Source organism: Dipodomys merriami, unplaced genomic scaffold (assembly GCF_024711535.1).
Source record: "Dipodomys merriami isolate MVZ:Mamm:240054 unplaced genomic scaffold, mDipMer1.0.p SCAF_4, whole genome shotgun sequence".
In the NCBI taxonomy this organism is placed as follows: domain Eukaryota; kingdom Metazoa; phylum Chordata; class Mammalia; order Rodentia; family Heteromyidae; genus Dipodomys; species Dipodomys merriami.
Genome location: NW_027205603.1, coordinates 17,749,538 through 17,768,806, shown reverse-complemented (window position 1 = coordinate 17,768,806; position 19,269 = coordinate 17,749,538). Strand labels below are relative to the sequence as shown.

General features: G+C 43.5%; 1 protein-coding gene across 1 annotated transcript in view; it reads left to right on the top strand.

Moving 5' to 3' along the window:
• The window catches only part of Mtr (5-methyltetrahydrofolate-homocysteine methyltransferase), a 63,671-nt gene that overhangs the window by 370 nt on the left and 44,032 nt on the right, over nt 1-19,269 (top strand). Inside the window, exons 2-11 of the mRNA XM_069990608.1 lie at nt 570-784; nt 4,572-4,661; nt 5,559-5,628; nt 7,138-7,230; nt 8,959-9,065; nt 11,559-11,618; nt 12,142-12,236; nt 14,995-15,095; nt 16,442-16,503; nt 17,866-17,933. Of these exons, the coding sequence (XP_069846709.1) occupies nt 570-784; nt 4,572-4,661; nt 5,559-5,628; nt 7,138-7,230; nt 8,959-9,065; nt 11,559-11,618; nt 12,142-12,236; nt 14,995-15,095; nt 16,442-16,503; nt 17,866-17,933 (961 nt within the window). The remainder of the gene's footprint in view (nt 1-569; nt 785-4,571; nt 4,662-5,558; nt 5,629-7,137; nt 7,231-8,958; nt 9,066-11,558; nt 11,619-12,141; nt 12,237-14,994; nt 15,096-16,441; nt 16,504-17,865; nt 17,934-19,269) is intronic.

The following is a 19,269-nucleotide window of genomic DNA, read 5'->3' as shown; positions in this document are numbered from 1 at the left end:
AGCTCCGGTGCCCGGTCCTCCCCGCGGGCGCTGGGAAGTCGCCGGACGGGACCCGCAGTGGGCAGAGTTGCCCCGGGACGTTGAGGTGCCGCGGGGCTGAGGCCCCCCCCCCCAGCTCGGTGGGACGGGGAGCCGCGCGCTGGCGCTTCTGCTCCTGCAGAGGCCCCGTTGGCTGCTCCTCCACTTCGAAGTAGATCCCCGGGGGGGGGGGGGGGAGGGGGGTGTGGTGACCCCAAGAGTCAGCCCTGGAGAGCAGGAGCGAGCCCCGGGCTGTGGGCCGGGCCTCCTGTCCCCGGCTCCTTGTGCCGGTTTTCCTCGCCTGGGAAGCGGAGCTCACTGAGCTGCTCTGACCGAGGGTTGAGGCTTTACCAGAGATTTTGTATTGTGTCCACCTTTTTTCTTTTTTTTTTCTTTTTTTGGCATCAGTGTTTGTGGCTTTAGAGGCCGTAGTTCTCTGATGCATTTTTTTTTTCAATGAGTTCCCTTATTGTTGACTCTACATTTCTCTCTCCACACATCTTTTTGCTCACTTTTCATTCTCTGAAGTCAGATTGTCACCCTGTTTAAAGGTGCGCCGAAGAAAGCCCAGCAGGATGAGATTGAAGCCATTCTCCGGAAAAGGATTCTGGTGCTGGATGGAGGGATGGGGACCATGATTCAGCGGTACAAGCTCAGTGAAGAAAGCTTCCAAGGTCAAGAGTTTAAAGACCATGCCAGGCCCCTGAAAGGCAACAATGACATTTTAAGTATAACCCAACCCGATGTCATTTACCAAATCCATAAGGTAAATTATTCCCAGGTTCTGAAACTTTTATTCAAGTTATTTCATGTACACAGGTCAGACTGCTGTGCTGCTTGCTCTTGAGAATGCAGGAGAAAGAGGGGATTTATCAGGAAGCAGGTGTTAGACAACACATAAAAGCCAGGTACCATGTTGGACACTTGTAACAAGCAAACATGATGAAGGTAGGGTTTGCCCTTAAGGCATTTACACTCCAGTGAAAAAACAAACATTCTGGACAGATTGGGGATTTTATGCTTATTAGCTCATTCTCAGGCATTAAGATTTTTCAGTTTTTCTTGCTGTTACTTATTTATTTTTTTGTCAGTCATGGGACTTGAACTCTGGGCCTGGGTGCTGTCCCTCAGCTCTTCAGCTCAAGGCCAGCACTCTACCACTTGAGCCACAGCAACACTTCTGGTTTTCTGGTGGTTAATTGGAGATAAAGAATCTAGACTTTCCTGCCCGGGCTGCCTTTGAACTGCCATCCTCAGCTCTTAGCCTCCTGAGTGGCTAGGACTACAGGTGTGAGCCACCGGTGCCTGCTTTGCTTTTTTTGTTTGTTTGTTTGCATTTTTTTTTTTTTTGTCAGTCATGGGGCTTAAATTCAGGGCCTGGGCACTGCCCTGAGACTTTTTTGGTCAAGGCTACTGCTTTGAGCCACAGCTCTGTTTCCAGGTTTTCTGGTGGTTAATTGGAGACAAGAGTTTCACAGACTTTTCTGCCCAGGCTGGCTTTGAACTGTGTGAGCCACCAGCATGTGGCTGCTTAACTGCTTTTTAAAATTTGTGTAGTTAGTATATGAAGGTTGGTCCAACCCAGGTCTACACCTTCTATCTCTAGCACTTAGTACAAAGGCCAGATACATAGTAGGTGTTGGAGATAGAGTCTTTTGGACTTTTCTGCCCAGGCTGATTTGAACCTCAGTCTTCCAGGGCTTAGCCTCTGGACTAGCTAAGTTCACAGGCATGAGCCACTGGTACCTGGTTTGTACTTTTTTTTAAAAAGCCCAATTTTCATTTTCATACTTAAAAGTTTATATTACAGGCTGATGCTGGCCTAATTTTGGGCTCAGTGGGCAAAGAAGCAAAAATGAAGTGGCTGCATTCCATTTCCTCAAAGACTTTAAGGCATAGTAAGAGCAGTAGGCATAAAGCCAGTTATCTGTAGTGCAAGTTAGGAAGGGTAAGTTGTTGGGAAACATGGGTGTGTCAGTGAAGGTGTGCAGAAGAATGGGGCCTGAGGGCATTCATCTGGCTGGGCAGGCAGCACTAGTACTGGACAGTTTTAGGAATACACGCTCACCCCGTTTCCCTGTCAGCATCAACTAATTCCACAGGTCACACAGCCCTTTACTAGGAAGCCTTCCAGGATCCCAGTAATGAGCCAGTCCCTCCCTGAGTCACTCCCTCTTCTGCTCTAGCATTTGACTTGTGTGATGGGAGCTGTGCACTTGCTGTTTTCCTATCATTGCCACTCCCAAGGATCTGGTGTGAGTCTCTGCAGCTCTGTGAACAGAGAGACCCTACTGAAATGATCTGAGAAGATCAACACCAACTAATGGTGATATCTCTGGGGAAAGACATAGCAATTGGTAGGAGTCGTCGGATTGTTCAGTTCTGGGAGTTTTGTGCATTCATTGAGAAGGCAGGCCATATTCGTTGTATTTAAAGTGGAGATAAGAAAGCTGGTTAGGCAGTCATGCACAAAGCTAAAAGGATGAAAGCCAAACATCTATGAGTGGGCAAGAGAAAGTAGCCTGGACTTTTTTGTTTTTTTTTTTAAAGACTAAGGGAAATGGTGGGGAAATAATAAACACAGTTGTGCTTTTCAGAGGATTAATCTGTCAGCATGTGTAGAATGGCTTGGAATGAGAGGAGGTAGAAAGTTTAGATCTGAGCTGTTAACATTTTGCACATAAGTGATGAGGTCTCAGGCTGGTGACTGGGCTTTGAGGAAAGACAAGTGGCATCTGGATGCTTTCCTACTGCAGAAGTTAGCTTAGGCAGTGTGATGTGTACGGCCGTCACTTAGGAGGACACCTGAAGATAGCTGGGATTCAGCCGCTGGGTTTCCACTTGCCTGCTGAGTGACTAGTGCGCTCTCTCTCTCTCTCTCTCTCTCTCTCTGTCTCTCTCCATTAAGTTTTGTTGAGCTCCAGTGGCTTGTAGTCCTAGCCACTTGGGATCAAGGTTCAGTGTTAGCCTGGGCAAGAGCAAGTCCTTGAGGTCTTCTCCAGCAGGGTGATGTCATTCCAGCTCCTGAGAAGCTTAACCTAGGTGGACTGTGTCCAGGCATGAGGCCCTGAGTTCAAACTGCAGTATCAACCCCCCAAAATTAAATGGAAGCCACATGCTGTTGCCTCACACCTGTATTCCCAGCTTCTCAGAAAACAGATCTGATGATCATGGTTTGAAGTCAGCCTGGGCAGGACAGTCCGCGAGACTCTAATCTCTAATTAACCTGCAAAAGGCTGGAAGTGGAGATGTTGCTCAAGTGGTAGAGTGCCAGCCAAGTGGTAGATGCCAGCCTTCAAGTCCTAGGACTAGCACCCAAAGAAAACTAAATTGCAATTTTAATGAATTCATTCTTGTAAAACAAAGCTCATATATAAGAATAAATTCCCATCTGCCTACTCCAAGTTGCTGTTTCCGCCCCCTCTCCCCCATGGGCACTATTGGTTGGTGTTTGTTTTTCTAGGTTCTTTTGATGTGCCTTTATGTATGTATACTAGTACTGAGGCGTATAGAAAGGTCACAGTACTGTTTGTATATTTATGTTGTAAATTTAATGATAATCGTGTTTTATGTATTTATTTTGTTTTTCTGCTCAGTAGTTTTTGGGAAAGGCTTACTATGTCAATAGTAATACACAATTTTTTTTTTCCCCAGACCTGGGGCTTGAACTCAGGGCCCGGGCACTGTCCCTGAGCTTCTTTAGCTCAAGACTAGCACTCTACCACTTGAGCCACAGCACCCTTCTGGCTTTTTCTGTTTATGTGGCACTGAGGAATGAAACCCAGGGCTCCATGCATACTAGGCAAGCACTCTACCACTAAGCCACATTCCCAGCCCTACACAGTGTGTTTTAAGCTGACACAACAGTTAATAAAATGAGTAGATTTAGTTATCTCTGTGTTGATGATTTTGAGGATGTTTGTGACTGACTGTAAGTGTGCTTTTCTTGTTTTTTTTTTCTTTTTTAAAAATTTCTCATCCCTTCTGTAGTCATCACGTGCCAGCTGAGGAAAGGTTGAATTTATTCACTGTTAGAAACTGAGAGACTTAAGAGGCCCCAGGTGCCAGTCAGATTGAGGTTGTGCTGGTAAAGAGTGAAACCTGGAAGACGGGTTTCAAACAGGAAGGGCAGTACGACAAGTTCTCAAGCTCAAGGAGCAGTGCAAGTGTGGGCTTTAAAACAGGGCAGAATGTGCGATTCTGGAAGATCAGTTTGTGCTGAAAGAGAAGGTAAGGTAATGAGTTCCCAAGATGAGCCACATGTCAGAGATGAGGCCTTCCACTGTCATGCCGATAGCCACGGCGCTTGCAGAATGACCTGTATGCCTTCAAAGGAGTCAAAGGATCTTAACCCTAATGTGTTAACTCTTAGTGAATATGTGTTAACTCTTAGTGAATTTAAATTGCATGCCTTGCTGTGTAATCATTTCAGCCTCAAGGGTACTGTGTGACTCTGGGTAAGTGGTCAGAGATGGTTGGTGGTGATGGTGAGGAAAGAATGAGTTTATTGTTGGAGGGCAGGACTGGAAATGTGCTGTCTCTTCTTGTTGCAGGAATACTTGTTGGCTGGAGCAGATATCATTGAAACAAATACTTTCAGCAGTACTAGCATTGCCCAAGCTGACTATGGCCTTGAACACTTGGTGAGCATTTCCTTTTTTTCCATTTCTGTGTTGCTTATAAGAACTTGTTGTTTTGGAGGGAGCTAGTGATAAAACCTTCCGAGAGCTGCAGTCAGCTGATGCGCACTTTCTTTGTTTATGAGGAGACAGGGTAATGCTTTGAATCTTTGCTGCTTATGTGCACAGTAACCTATTCATTTTATAACTGGCTTTTATGGACAATTAATAGCCAAATTAATAAAAATACTTGTTAAGCTGTAGGGTTTTTTTTTTTTAAATGTGTCAGTACTGAGGCTTGAACTCAGGCCCTCACATTCTTGCTTAGTTTTTTTGCTCAAGGCTGGTGATCTACCACTTGAGCCACACCTCCACTTCTCTCTTGTTGGTGGATAATTAGAGATGAGTCTCATGGATTTTCCTGCCCAGGGTAACTGTGGACTGTTGGAGGGTTCAGAACCACTGTAGCATTGTATAGTGAAGCAGGGAGAGCCAGGCCAGGGCCATTGTGGTAGGAACTGACTGGCTAGTTAGGTGATGGCAGAGCTAGTCCTAGATCTCAGGTCTTGGCCTCAGAAGCCTGTGGCTTTTTTCCCACTATACTCTTTCTTTCTTAGTTTAGTATTTGACTGTGTTAGCTTGTTTTGTGACTTTAAGATGTCTAGAGGTTGTTCTCTTTGCCAGCTACTTGGGGTTTGTGAGAAGGCCCCAAAAGCAGTTGCCAGGGATGAATTTCCATTCCCAGATGCCTTTCAAAGTTGGGCAACTGATAGGGCTTCCTGGCTAGTATTGCACTCAGTCTTCAGATGAATTCATTTGACATTTCCTTGCTGAATACAACTAAATATTAGATGGTTGTCGATTCCTTATTTTGCATGGAGAAAAAACAGGACAAACTAACATTTGTGGTTGATGTGCTAGGCCTACCGGATGAACAAATGCTCTGCACATGTGGCCAGAAAAGCAGCAGAGGAGGTAACACTCCAGACAGGTAAGGGACATTGTACAGGTCATGCCTTGAGTTACAATGCGACACCTCTGATGTTCCCTGCTATGTATTATAGGTGCTTTCTCCTATTATGCCCCATGGCTCAGGAGCTGCTGCAACTACTGTATTTGACTTGTTAGCAGGTTACTTCTCAGCAGTGGCATAATGAATTATTTATCATCTCCCTGGGGTGACGTGGGCTTTGGACTCAGGGCCACCTCTTTTATCTTCTGGTCCTTGTAACTAATTTCCTGAGTTTGTAGTTAGGTCCATGACTTCTCAGAGTATTCAGAGCTAAAATTATTTTTCTCCCTTTGAAAGCACGTTATTGGGTGATTAACATAGCAGCTGGCTGAGTTGATTATTATGGTTTTCATTAGGATGTTTGATCATGTTCTTCTAAAGCTACCTTCTTATTTTGGCATAAATGGCCTTTCAGGCATTTTCTCCCTGTGTATTTGCAATGACCTTGAAGGCCCTGCTCACAGGAGGAGTGTGGCATTAGTGTCAGTCTTGCTGGACATGAAAAGCAGTTCCTGAAATAACTTTTATCCTGGCTGGCTGCCATCAGAACACTGGGCACTAGTGGATAGATTCTGAGAGAAGGAAAGGTATAGAATAAATAATAAGGAGTCCCTTAAAGATGTGGAAATATGGTTATTGCCCATGTGAAACATGTAAAGCAAAATTGTTAAGAAGTTAGCCAAACATGCTAATGAAGGACAAAGCAATTTACAGTTATGTTGCTGAGAGATGAAATTTAAATCTGTACAAATGTGTAGACTGCAGTCCACCTGAGAGGCAGGTTGAGAAGGTAATGAATTATCCCAATGATATTTTTCTTATCCTTACATGTTGTTTAACATTGGGGAAGATGAAGACTAGGTTACCAACTAGTTGGTAGTCTTCTCCAGTTTAATTGGAAAGCAGGCCCTGGGGTATTGAGTGGGTAAAAATCACCATAGCTAATTAGCAATAGTACTCCTGGTTTATGCTGTTCTATGCAAGTGAACTCAATTTCCCATGACATTTTACAGGTACTTTGACTCTGGCCTAGAGACAATGTGATATAGGGGTTATTAAGGCAACCTCTGGTCTGCTTCATACTGGAATTGCAGGCTTTTACTCACATGCAGAAAAACCCTTTGAAATGAGAGGAGGGAGAATTGAGTTTTCTTGGATTGGCTTGGTGATGACATTCACATGTCCCCCATAGTACATGATTTCTCCAGGGAGATCTGGGGAATTATATAACAAACTATATATTGCAGAATCTGAGTTACCTCATGAAATGACATAAAGGAACGAATAGGCTTTTATTCATTAGAAATCAAGTTCTGTTGTCATATGAATCAGAACAAAACAGGCTTTCAGATGCTTTTTGCATTTCTGAGTTGTGGGCAAAGGATTAGGGGTAGCCCAGTGATCTAGAAAAAAAAATCTTAAAGCTTTTTAAATTATAATATATTTGAACAACTTAGAGATCTCATGCTTTCTCTCCTTTTCCCAAAGGTATCAAGAGGTTTGTGGCAGGAGCTTTGGGTCCAACTAATAAGACCCTGTCCGTGTCTCCATCTGTGGAAAGACCAGATTATAGGAATATCAGTGAGTATTTATCCCATATGATCAGGGAACGTGGACGTGGGCCTCAGCAGTGCTAATCTGATATGGATCCAGTAGCAGGATCTGATTAAGGGATACTGTGGTATTGTCTTTTGTTATTATTCTTCCTTGACCTTGCTTTTAGATGGTTATGATGAAGTGATATATCAGTGCTTTTTTCATTTTTTTTTTTTTGATGCCAGTCCTGGCGCTTGAACTCAGGACCTGAGATTTTCTGCTTAAGGCTAGTATTGTTGCCACTTGAGCCACAGCTCTACTTCTGGCTTTTTTGGTGCTTAATTGGAGATAAGAGTCTTCACAGACTTTCCTGCCCAGGATGGTTGTGAACCTTGATCTTCAGATCTCAGCCTCCTAAAGTAGTGAGGATAACAGGTGTGAGCCACTTGTGCCTAGCAGATGCTTTTTAAAACTAATTAAAATAATGGTGGGTGCGGTGATGCATGTCTATAATCTCAGCACTTGGGAGGCAAAGCCAGGAGGATTGGGAGTTCCAGACAAGCTTAAGGTATACAGTGAGACACTATCTCCAAAAACAAAAAAAGTAATAAGTAAAACAAAAGAAATGATGTTTAAAAGTGAAAAGTAAATTTGGATACCAGCTTTTGGTCTACTATAAAACAGTGTATTGTATTTCCCAGTTAATTTTTTCCGAATGCAGCCCAAACCATGTAAACATATTTGTACTATAAAGATTATATACTAGCATGTATAAACATATTTGCTGAGATTTGGTAAAGTTTATAGGCATTCAGGTAAATTTCTCATAAGAACACTTTTAAAAATGAAGAACGAGAGCTCTGGTGCTGAGCAGTGACCCCACGTGTGGTGGAGGCCTTGTGGAGACAGGCAGGTTGGCCAGCGCAGCTGGTGGGTTCTTTTCTGGAGCTCTGCATGCTGCCCGCATCCTCCTTCCCCACAGGGGCTCTTCCAGCCCCATGTGTGGCCCATGCTCCTCTGTCCTGATGAGACTGGGCCGCCCCTCCCCGCTCGGCTGTGGGTGTGGGCCACACCCCAGCATAAATGAGTGCTTCAGTTTCCTCTGTGGACACGCCTGAGCAGCTTTTCTTTTTGAGTTGGAGACAGACTGGGGTGAGGCCTCACTTCTCAGGTGGACAAAGCACAGACATTTGTAACAAACACTTCACCTCAGAGTCAGAAAAGGCTTTGGTTTGGACAAAATCCCCTGTGGGAGAGGCCCCATCTTGTGGAGTTGGTATAGGGCAGGACAGAGCCCACAGGACTGGGGCTTTCACCACTGAGAAACCTACAGTCAGCCCCATGTATGCAAATGATGTGTCTCCACCCACCCCTTTACTGGCTGGTTAACACGTTCTTTGGGAAACCTGGAGGGAGGTGCATGCCTGTAATCCCAGTACTTGGGAGGCTGAGGCAGGAAGTCAAAACCAGCTTGAGCTGTGTATAGTGAGGTTCTAACTTCACACATAAAACATATACCCCCAAATGCGATTTATGGGCAGAATGATGTATTGAGATATATATGTTGAGAAGTCAAGTGCATGGTTCAAGAGGTAGACATGCCTTCCACTCCCATCTCAGACATGGAGGAAGGTCATTTGACCAGCCTTTGCTGTGGCTGTGTTCCGTGTGTGTGTGGGGGGGGGGGGGGGTGGGGGTGGGGGGAAGGGACGTGATCTGGCACTGGCAGAGACTATGGAGCCCTGATGTGCTTGGCGTGACTTATTCTTACAGCATTTGATGAGCTTGTTGAAGCGTACCAAGAGCAGGCTCGAGGACTTCTGGATGGGGGAGTTGACATCCTGCTTGTTGAAACGATTTTTGACACTGCCAATGCCAAGGTGAGTTAGGGAGGATAAAGGATGAAGCTGGACCGGCTGGGAGGAGTCCATAGCTTAGTGACAGGACAGGGTCCTGACCAATGCCAGATGCATTTTCTCTGCTTGTACCTGTTTGTCTTGAAAATTTTAAACAAGGCCCGTGTAAATAAGTAAAATTCAGCAAAGCTGTTTTGAGCTTTTTGAAAATGTTTTCTCATTATGATGGTAAATCTTTTCATAGATGAGTACACAGTATTCATGATTCTAATGCTTAAAGGTTCATAAGTATGTGGAAGAATTATAGTAAGTATACCTTCCTCTAGTACTTGGGTATCTTACTTTTTTTCAGTTGTTACCAGTTTGGAGGTCTGAATGGAGAGTCCATTCAGATGTGTGTGCACATGCATGTGTCTGTGTGTGCTTGCATTCCTTACTTAAGTACAAAGGTGCATGGCCAGTGGGTTGAAAAGTAAACGTGCTTGCACAGATACGTATTACAAGGTATGGTTTTGCAAATGGAAAGAATTTTTTTTACTCTTCCAGTCTGATAGGTAAAAAACCACTACAGATTTAACTTGTATTTTCTTACCATCGATGAAATTGAACTTCTGCTTTAGTTTTAGATCCATTTGTATTTCTTTTTCTGTGATTTATGGCCTATGTTTTTCTATTGGATTAAAAAAAATTGAGTCCGTTACTGAAGACTGAGATTCAGATACTCATTTGAAAAGACTCCTAGTATTGTATTATGTATTACTTGAGTAATGAGAGGAGTAGCTGGGTGTGGTGGACATGTCTGTAATACCTGTACTTGGGAGGCTGAAGCAGGAGGGTCATGAATTTGAGACCAGCCTGGGCTGCACAGTGAGATCATCTTCAAAAAAAGAAAAAAGAAAAAGTATAAAGCAACAGAAGTAAAAAGAACGAGAATAAAACAGCAAATATATTTTATTGCAGAAGGCTCTGGGTTCAGTTCTTAACGTGTAAAAGGGCTATTGAATTTTAAAAATTTGATTTAAACTTTATGTTTTCATTAAGTTTTAAAATGTTTGGCAGACAGTTTTTTTATGTAGTAGTTTTACTCATGATATGTGCAATTTATTTTGGAGTGAGTAATGGAGTGGAGATATACTATTTTTGGTTGGAAGTTAGTTATCTGCCTGTTGAGGTAGGCTACCATACTAGATTTGAGTCCATTCGATCTAGTCTCAGCATGTGTAGAATACGTCTGAGTAGATGCTTAGTGTAGTTACTTTCCTCCTTTGGTGCCAGTTTTGGGGCTTGAACTCTGATCCTGAGCACTGTCCCTGAGCTTCTTTGATCAAGGCTAGTACTCTACCACTTGATACCATTAGTGCTTAATTGGAGATGAGAGTCTCATACATTTTCCTTCCCCCAGCTGGCTTTGAACCATGATCCACAGATCTCAGCCTCCTGAGCAGCTAGGATTACAGGCATGAGCCAATGGCACCCAGCCATGGTTCCTTTTTATAAGCTTCACTTCCTTCCCCCTTCCTCCTCCCAACTTGTTTGGCTATACTTTTGTGGTAGTTTTCCCATAAGACTTTGAAGATTTTAGCTCTAAAAAGGAAATTTTGATATCACCGATTTAATAAGTTTACATTCAATAAAACCCACTGTCTGGGCTTAGGGGTGTACTAAAATGGTAGAGCACCTAATTGGTAAGCTTGAGGCCTCAGCCTGAGTTCAGACAAAGGAAAGAACACTATCACAGGGACTGTATATACTAATGATAAGTTGTATCCTGATTTCAAAAAATTAATTGTGGAAACAAATATACAACATTGAGTCGGGAAATAATATGATGAAAGAGAATCTCTATTTATTACCCAGAACTTAGAACACGGTGTGGCTAGCACAGTGATGTGGAGTTCGTGGCTTTAAGATGCGATTCGAGCTTACTATGTTCCCCGGTGATACACACTGTTGGTCCATGCATCACTGCCCATGTAGAAAGACAAGGCAGGGAGGAAGGTTCTTCTTTGTTTTTTTTGATGGAGGGAGGAAAGAGAACCAGCCCGGAGCTCTACTGCAGAGGAAGTGCTAGTTCTTAATGAACTCTTTTTTTTAGCCAGTACTGGAGTTCACACTTGTGCCTGCTTGGCTTGCTTGTTCAGCTGGCACTCTACCACTGGAGCCACACCTCCTGCTCTGTTTATTTGCTGATTATTTTGGCGATGAAAGTTCTTTTCTCTTGGACTTTTGTTCTTCGGCTGGCTTCAAACTGTGATCTCTGCATCTCAGCCTCCTGATTAGCTAGGATTGCAGGTGGGAGCTACTAGTGTCTGGCTCCAAGCATGTGTTTCAATATGTATTATCAAGTATTACACTTGAGAAAGAAGCTTGCTGTTATGCATTATAGGAAAGTTACTTTCCTTCACTGTGGAGAGTTCTGTGTATATCTTACTGAAGAAGGATGCGCTGCATTGAGTAGTGGACCGACCATGGACGTTTTCTTGGAACTAAGGATGTTCTTCCTTTTTTCCCTGGCAGGCAGCTTTGTTTGCACTCCAGAATCTTTTTGAAGAGGATTATGCTCCCCGGCCTATTTTTGTAAGTTCTAAAATGTTTGCTTGGTAAATTTTGTTTTATTAATAATTGCTATTTTGAGTCTAGCTACCTCCTCAGCTCCTGGAATAGTAGAATGGTAATACCTTCTAGATACCATTTATTGTAACTTCCTAACGCCGCTTCTGGTCAATAACAGACTCCCCTCTGGTGAGGCAAGGAAATGAATCCAGAGGTGATTGTTGGGAGATGGCAGACTGTCTAAAAAAAGCCTGTCTGAATCCAAAAGCTTAAAGGCCTGGTCTGGTTAGCGCTACGCAGGAGTGACCCTGCATGCTGATTAATACCAGATGCTGAAGACTCCAGACACCAGTTCACTCACCCAATGAGCAGATCTATGTGAGCATCCTAAGATTGCTCAGTGAGGACAGAACATCAGTGCATGGGCGTTGTATGAGATGCAGCAAGGGTCTCTTTCTGGTGAAGGAACAAAGAATGTCAGTGTGTCCATTTCATCTCTATTGCTGAATTCTCAAGACTGCATTATTGACTTGCTGTGTTAATTCAGATCTCAGGGACCATTGTTGATAAGAGCGGGCGGACTCTGTCTGGACAGACGGGAGAGGCCTTTGTCATCAGTGTGTCTCATGCAGATCCCCTGTGGTGAGTACCTCTGCCTTTGTGTTGCATATCCCTATTTATGGGGCAACCAGAAGCATCCTAGGTTGGAATAAAGTAAGACTTCTGAAACTCAACTTTATATCTCTTAGCCTGATTAACTAGGGGCAGGTAGAGGCATCAAACAATATGTGAAAGATAGATATGTAAATGTTTAAGAAACTATTGCTCGGGCTGGTAGGGTGGCTCAGTGGTAGAGTGCTTGCTTTGCATGCATGAGGCCCTGGGTTCGATTCCTCAGCACCACATAAGCAAAAAGAAAAAAGCCGGAAGTGGTGCTGTGGCTCAAGTGGTAGAGCGCTAGCCTCGAGCTGAAGAGCCCAGGCCCAGAGTTCAGGCCCCACGACCGGACCCTAGCGCCCCCCCCCAAAAAAAAAGAAACTATTGCTTACTTATTTGTGATATCGTAAAACATATAAACAAAGAACAACAGGATGGAGCCCTATATTATTGTTATTACTTATTGAAGTCCTGCCATGTCCTAGAATACTGGCAAATAAATAAACAGGTTAAAATAAAAAACATAAAGTGCTTTGCAGAAGAATGAAGAAAACTTGGCCATTCAAAGGCATAGTGGGGTAGGATTCAGAAATGGGTCTGTGGAGTAGGTACATTTAAGCAATCTCTGGAGTTCGCTAGTTCCAGAGACAGATTGTGTGTAGCAGAGCGAGTTCATGTCAGTTTGAGAGCTGAATAGTTGAGAGGACATTTCCAAATGTCATGTTGTAGTTGTACTTCAGTAAAACCTGAGAGTCAAGTGGGCATTATTTTATTCACTCAACAGATGAGAACTGAAATCACCTAAGCACTGATATGAAGTATGGGAAAGCTCAAACATCTTTTCTAGTGATAATGATATACAGAATCTTTCAGGGTTTTTTTTTTTTTTTTTGGACACATACTGCTTCTAGGCGACAAGATGAGGGAAAAGGTTAAGTGACAAGATGAGACTAGGCATGGAGCTCAGCTCAGTAAGTGTTCTGGAGCGCTGGAGGCTTCCCACACACTGGGCCTGCCAGTCTGACTTGAGTTGCTCCAGTCTGGCATTGGGACACAATGTCAGACCTACTGGAGATCAGTTTCAGATTTACAGAACATTTGAGGAGAAAGTACAGCGGGTCTCCACTCACACCTACTTAGCTCCTGCCCCTCACCATCCACTTTCTGTATTATTATCATGTACCTTGATGGTTATTTGTTACGATAAGAACCACCAGAGTGCTGTGTAACTGAAGCCTGAGTGTCTTCATGAGTTTTGACAACTGATAATTAAAATTGTATTGCCCTGAGAATCTCATAGGCTCTGCTGGTTTCTCCTTTTTTTCTTGCCTGCTGGCAGCTAATTCTAGAGTTTTGCTTTTTTTAAAGAGTTGGGGTGTAGTTGTAATTGTATAGTATATATCCTTTTCAGGTTGGCATTTTTTTTTCATTTAGCAATATAAATTTATTTATTTATTTTTGGCCAGTCCTGGGGCTTAAACTCAGGGCCTGGGCACTGTCTGTCCCTGAGCTGCTTTTGCTTAAGAGCCGTACTCTACCACTTGAGCCACAGCACCACTTCCAGCTTTTTCTGTTTATGTCATACTGAGGAATTGAACCTAGGGCTTCATGCGTGCTAGGCAAACACTCTATCACTAAGCCACGTTTTCAGCCCTTTTTAGCATTTTTATAGCTCTTTCTTTTTAAAGCTTTGAGTGATACTCTGTTCTTCATATGTACCACTGTTTGCACATTCATGGTGTTCACCTTTCGTGTGCAGTCTTTTGTACAGACATGATTTTAGCTTGCTTATGTAAATAGCAATGAGCATGACTGCTGATCATTTGGTAGGCATTTAATTCTGAAAGAAACCAGCAGTCTGTCTTTCAAAGTAGCTGCGCCTTTTTAGTTCTCCAGCTGCACAGGGTGAGAACGCATGTCGTGCCACGTCCCGGCATTTGTTTTCCACTGTTCTGGGTTTAGTTGTGCTAGCAGGGGTGTAGTGAGAACTCATTTTAATTTTCAGGCTATGGAATAGCTTTTCATATGTTTTTTGCCGTGTGTGTGTGTGTGTGTGTGTGCATTTTGGTTTTGTTTTAGTGAGGTGTTTTACATTTTTCACTTTTCACTTTTCTTGTGGCTTACGTATTTTCTTTGTATTCTCTTACTCACTTTCGTTGGTGTTGGGGTTTGGATGAGAGCCTAGTGCTTGCTGTGTAGCACTCCCCCACTTGAGCCACACTCTCAGCTTTTCTTTTGCGTTTGTTATTTTCATGTGATTTTGCCTGCAGCAAGCCTTGGACATGAAGAGGACCTATGCCTCCTTGTAGCTAGGTGTGATTGATTTGCGATAGAGACTCACTAAATTTCTGCTTGGGCTGTCCTAGAACTATAATTCTCCCAAAATCTATGATTATAGGTGTGAGCTATTATGCTCAGCCCTGTTGATGAGTTTTCTAAGTTTTTATTTTATTTTTTAAAACTATTAGCCAATCCATGACTGTATTTAAACACATTTACTCTGTAAGGCATTGCATCCTCTGGCTGGGTCCTTTAGCTGTAAGGCCATCTGAGGTAAAGGCATAGATAAGAATACTCAGTGCTGAAAGGAGGAGGTGGTTGGGACTACAGCTAAGATAGGGCTTTGCATGAAGAGAGTTTTATTATCTGCTGAATTTTAGGCCAACTCTTTTATATGCATACATATTCTGAATGGAAGATGCTGCTTCAAATATATGTCTTATCCTATTTTGTTCAATTCTAGCATTGGATTAAATTGTGCTCTGGGTGCAACTGAAATGAGACCTTTCATTGAGACAATTGGAAAATGTACCACAGCCTATGTCCTCTGTTATCCTAATGCAGGTGTGTGTTTCACGGGCACGTAAGTGTGGAGAGATCTGTGTACATAAGTGTGGTAGATGGGGCAAGTTATCGTAACTAAGAGACTTTATGTTATAGGTGTGTGTGTGTGTGTGTGTGTGTGTGTGTGTGTGTGTGTGTGTGTACATACTTGTATGTAATTCTGTATACAGAAATTTCTCAAATCAAGAATACTAGGGTGTAGAACAGTTTTTCCTTAGACTTGGAGCTTCAGGGTAGGGACTGAGTCTAGTTACAACTTAACCAAGCCTTTATCCTCAATGATGGTGCCCACTGTGGGGAGATGGCCAGAGGAAGAGAGGGGTCGGGGAAACTTGTGTATACTGTACTCCAAAAGCTAAGGCTTCTAAGGCTGGGTATAAATATTCCAAGGATATTTGTAAGTAATTATCAAGCTATTCAGGTAAATATTTGTAATACATTCATATAGTTAGGGTTAACAGGTTTGCCTGTTTGCCTGTTTGCGTGTGTGTGTGTGTGTGTGTGTGTGTGTGTGTGTGTGTGTGTGTGTGTGTTTGTGTGTTTGTGTATGTGTATATGTATGTGTGTGCCTATAGTGGTGTTTGAATTCAAGGCCTGGGTACTGGTCCTTAGCTTTTTCACTCAAGGCTAGCAGTCTTATCACTTGAGCTACACCTCCATTTTTGGCTCTTTGGTGGTTAATTGTTAAGACTCACAATTTCCCTGCCCACGCTAACTTCAAACCACAATCCTCAGATCTCAGCCTCCTGAGTAGCTAGGATTGTAAGTGTGAGCTATTGGTGCCCAGCCTCAGTAAATGTTTTTGAGTACTAGTCAGCTAATTAGGACTAAAAACAATTTTCTAGCTTTTTTTTTTCTTCAAATATATACATTTTATTTTATTTCTTCTTCAGCAGTATTGGAGTTTGACTTTTACTTGCCTAGTAAATGCTCTGTCACCACAGCATACCCCTGCCCTTTTTGCTTTAATTGTTTTTAGGTAGAGTCTCCTGTTTTTGCCTGGCACTGCAGCCTTCCTACCCTACCTATGCCTCTTGGCCTCAAACCATAATTCTTACCATCTCTACCACCTGAGAAGCTGGGCTTACAGACATGAGCCACCATGCAAGTAAGGTGTCTTACTTGCTTTTACAAGAAATTATTGTTCGATTATGAGTACCAAATTTAAAAACTTTCAATTTAAAACATTTAGAAAAAAAACAGTACTGGGCTGGAACTTAGCTCTAGAGGTAGAATGCTTACCTAGCAATCACAAGACCCCGAGGTCAGGCTCCAGACTACAAATGGACAAAACAAACCAACTGTTCCTGGTACTTTGGAATGATGCTTTTCATGTCCTTCCTCAGGCCTTCCCAACACGTTTGGTGACTATGATGAAACACCTTCCATCATGGCCGCACACCTGAAGGTCAGGCATTTCCTTTAACACGGGTGGGTTGTTTAGGGATGGATGGAATTATAGTGTTTCTTGAGTTTCAGCCTCTTAAGTAATTGGGATTCAGTTGGGCTTAGATGAAGGATATTTAGGAACAATTTACCCACAGAGAGCCCAAAGTATAAAAAAAGGAACAGTTTCGTTCCCTGGATTAAGGTAGCCGAGGCACGGGGCTGTTTCTGGTCGGCACACAGTCTATGAGCTCCGGCTGAATCAACTGAGACAACTCTCTTCTGCCACACTGCTTCAGCTGCAGCCTTTCTAAGACATGATGCTCCTTGTTCACCTGTCACCCTGCTGAATGTCTCACCCGGCTCCCACCTCCGCCCTCTTCTGTGTGCCTACCAGTTTTGACTCATGAGATGATCTGCCTACCACCACCACTCCTCAGCTCTAGTCTGCTCACCTCTGCATCTCTTGTTCCATTCCTTGAATTGCTAGATCTTGGCTCACTGAGTTCTCTCTTAACCATTTCTGAATTCATTTTTAGAATTTCGGTGGCTGGATTTTGCTATGTATTCTAGGGTGGTCATGAACTCAGGATCTCTTACCTCAGCCTTCTGAGTGCTGGGATTACAGGAGTACACTAATATACCATCAGGTCTCAGTGGCATGTATATGATCCTCAGTGCCTGACTTCAGTCTCAGCTATCCTGCGTCCCTGTCCCCTGCTGTGCAGGATGGCGCCTACTGCACATGCTGGTGGGAGAGCTTGAAATGCGCCACCTGTGATGGGAACTACATTTTTAAAGTCTAAAAGTACATTTAAAAACTTGAAAATATATTATCCAAATCACATTCATTCAGCTCAGCTAATGGGTTAAAAAAACCTTTTAACATCAGATGATGTATAAACATTTCATACTTCATTGTAAGTAATGTAAAGATTTCATGATACATGAACTGCCACAGCGCCACTTCCGGTTTTCTAATGGTTTATTGGAGATAAGAGTCTTATGGACTTTCCTGCCTGGGCTGGCTTTGAACTGTGATCCTCAGATCTCAGCCTCCTGAGTAGCTAGGATTACAGGCGTGAGCAACCAGTGCCGGCTCTGAGCTGCTTTTACTCAAGGCTAGCATTCTACCACTTGAGCCACAGTGCCACTTTTGGCTTTTTCTGTTTGTGTGGTACTGAGGAATCGAACCTAGGGCTTCATGAATGCTAAGCAAGCACTCCAACACTAAGTCACCTTCCCAGCCCCAAATATGCTTATTTTGCTTACTAGTTGTATCTTAGATCTTCAGGAAATGTAGAAAGGAACAGTTTCTGTGATGAATTGGGTTTTGTGAATTTGGGATTTAGCTGAAATTCCCTGAACCCTTTCTTAAACACAGGACTTCGCTGTGGATGGCCTGGTCAACGTGGTCGGGGGGTGCTGCGGGACCACACCAGATCACATCAGGTAATCCACCTTACTTTACAAACCACACATGCTCTCCTGCCCTTCCCCCACCATGTCTTAGAATGTGACTGTTGGGCGCCTAGGGCATTTCAGGTAAAAAGAGTCTGTCCTTGCTTTATGTGACTGGTGTCTTTGAAAGCCGGGACACAGTGCACACACAGGGGAGGGCACCCAGAGACCCGGGAGAGGTCAGCAGTCCCTCAGCCATGAGAAGGTCTTGAGGAAATGAACTTCAAGAAGTCTCTATACTTCTTAAGCACCCAGCTTAAGTCCCACTGTTCTCAACTGCTGCTATGTCCCGTGGGTGATATGGGCCTCCATTGAAAGGAGGACCAGGTGGTGAGGCGATGAGATGACGAGCGTGTCAGGGTGCAGAGGAGGGCCCTGCCTGGTCCTGTTTACTCATTGTGCATGCTGGTGAGCCAGAGTGGCAAGCAAAGACACCATCGCTGCATGGAGCGTTCGTTCTTTCCATGGTGTGCCTTAGAGATTGCAATCGGTGCGCTGGAGTACAGCGATGACTTTATGTGCTGTGCCCTCCCCTCATGCACACCATCACACACTGTTCTCATCTCCTGATAGTTCATTGCTTTTATTGACTTCCATGCTAATAAACAGTTCTTGTGGTGCTGGAGTGGGCTCCGTGTCTCATGCATCCTGAGCACATGCTCTATCTACCACTGAGCTTTACCTTCAGACCCAATTTCAGATAATGGTTTTTATTGTTATAAAGATGATGTTCAGAGGGGTTACAGTTATGTAAATCAGGTAATGAGTACGTTTCCTTTTGGACAGTGTCACCCCTCCCCTTAACTCTCACCCAGTTTTTCCCTCCCTTTAGCCCTAATTTTTGTTGTTGTTATTGTTAGTCCTGGGTTTTGAACTCAGGGCCTAGGCACTATCCCTGAGCTTTTGTGCTCAAGGCTAGCACTCTACCACTTGAGCCACAGTTTCACTTCTGGCTTTTTGGTGGTTAATTGGAGATATGAGTCTCATGGACTTACCTGCCCAGGCTGGCTTATAACTGTGATCCTTAGATTTCAGCCTCCTGAGTAGCTAGGATTATGGGTGTGAGCCATCAACCTGTTTGTTTTATTTTTATCTATCTACATATTTGTGTTTTTGCTTAGATGTTCATTTAGGAGGTGTAGAATGAGCACTGGTTACTGGTCCTGATACCTTTAGTAGTGTAGGCAGGTTTTCCTGGTTCATCATTAAAGCTGGTAAGGTGAAAGAGAATGAAGGGCCCTGGCCAGCCCTCTTGCCTGTGTTCTCCTCGAGGGTGACATCCTTTTTTTGATTCAGCTGTTGATTGGCTGTTGGAAATACTCTGTGT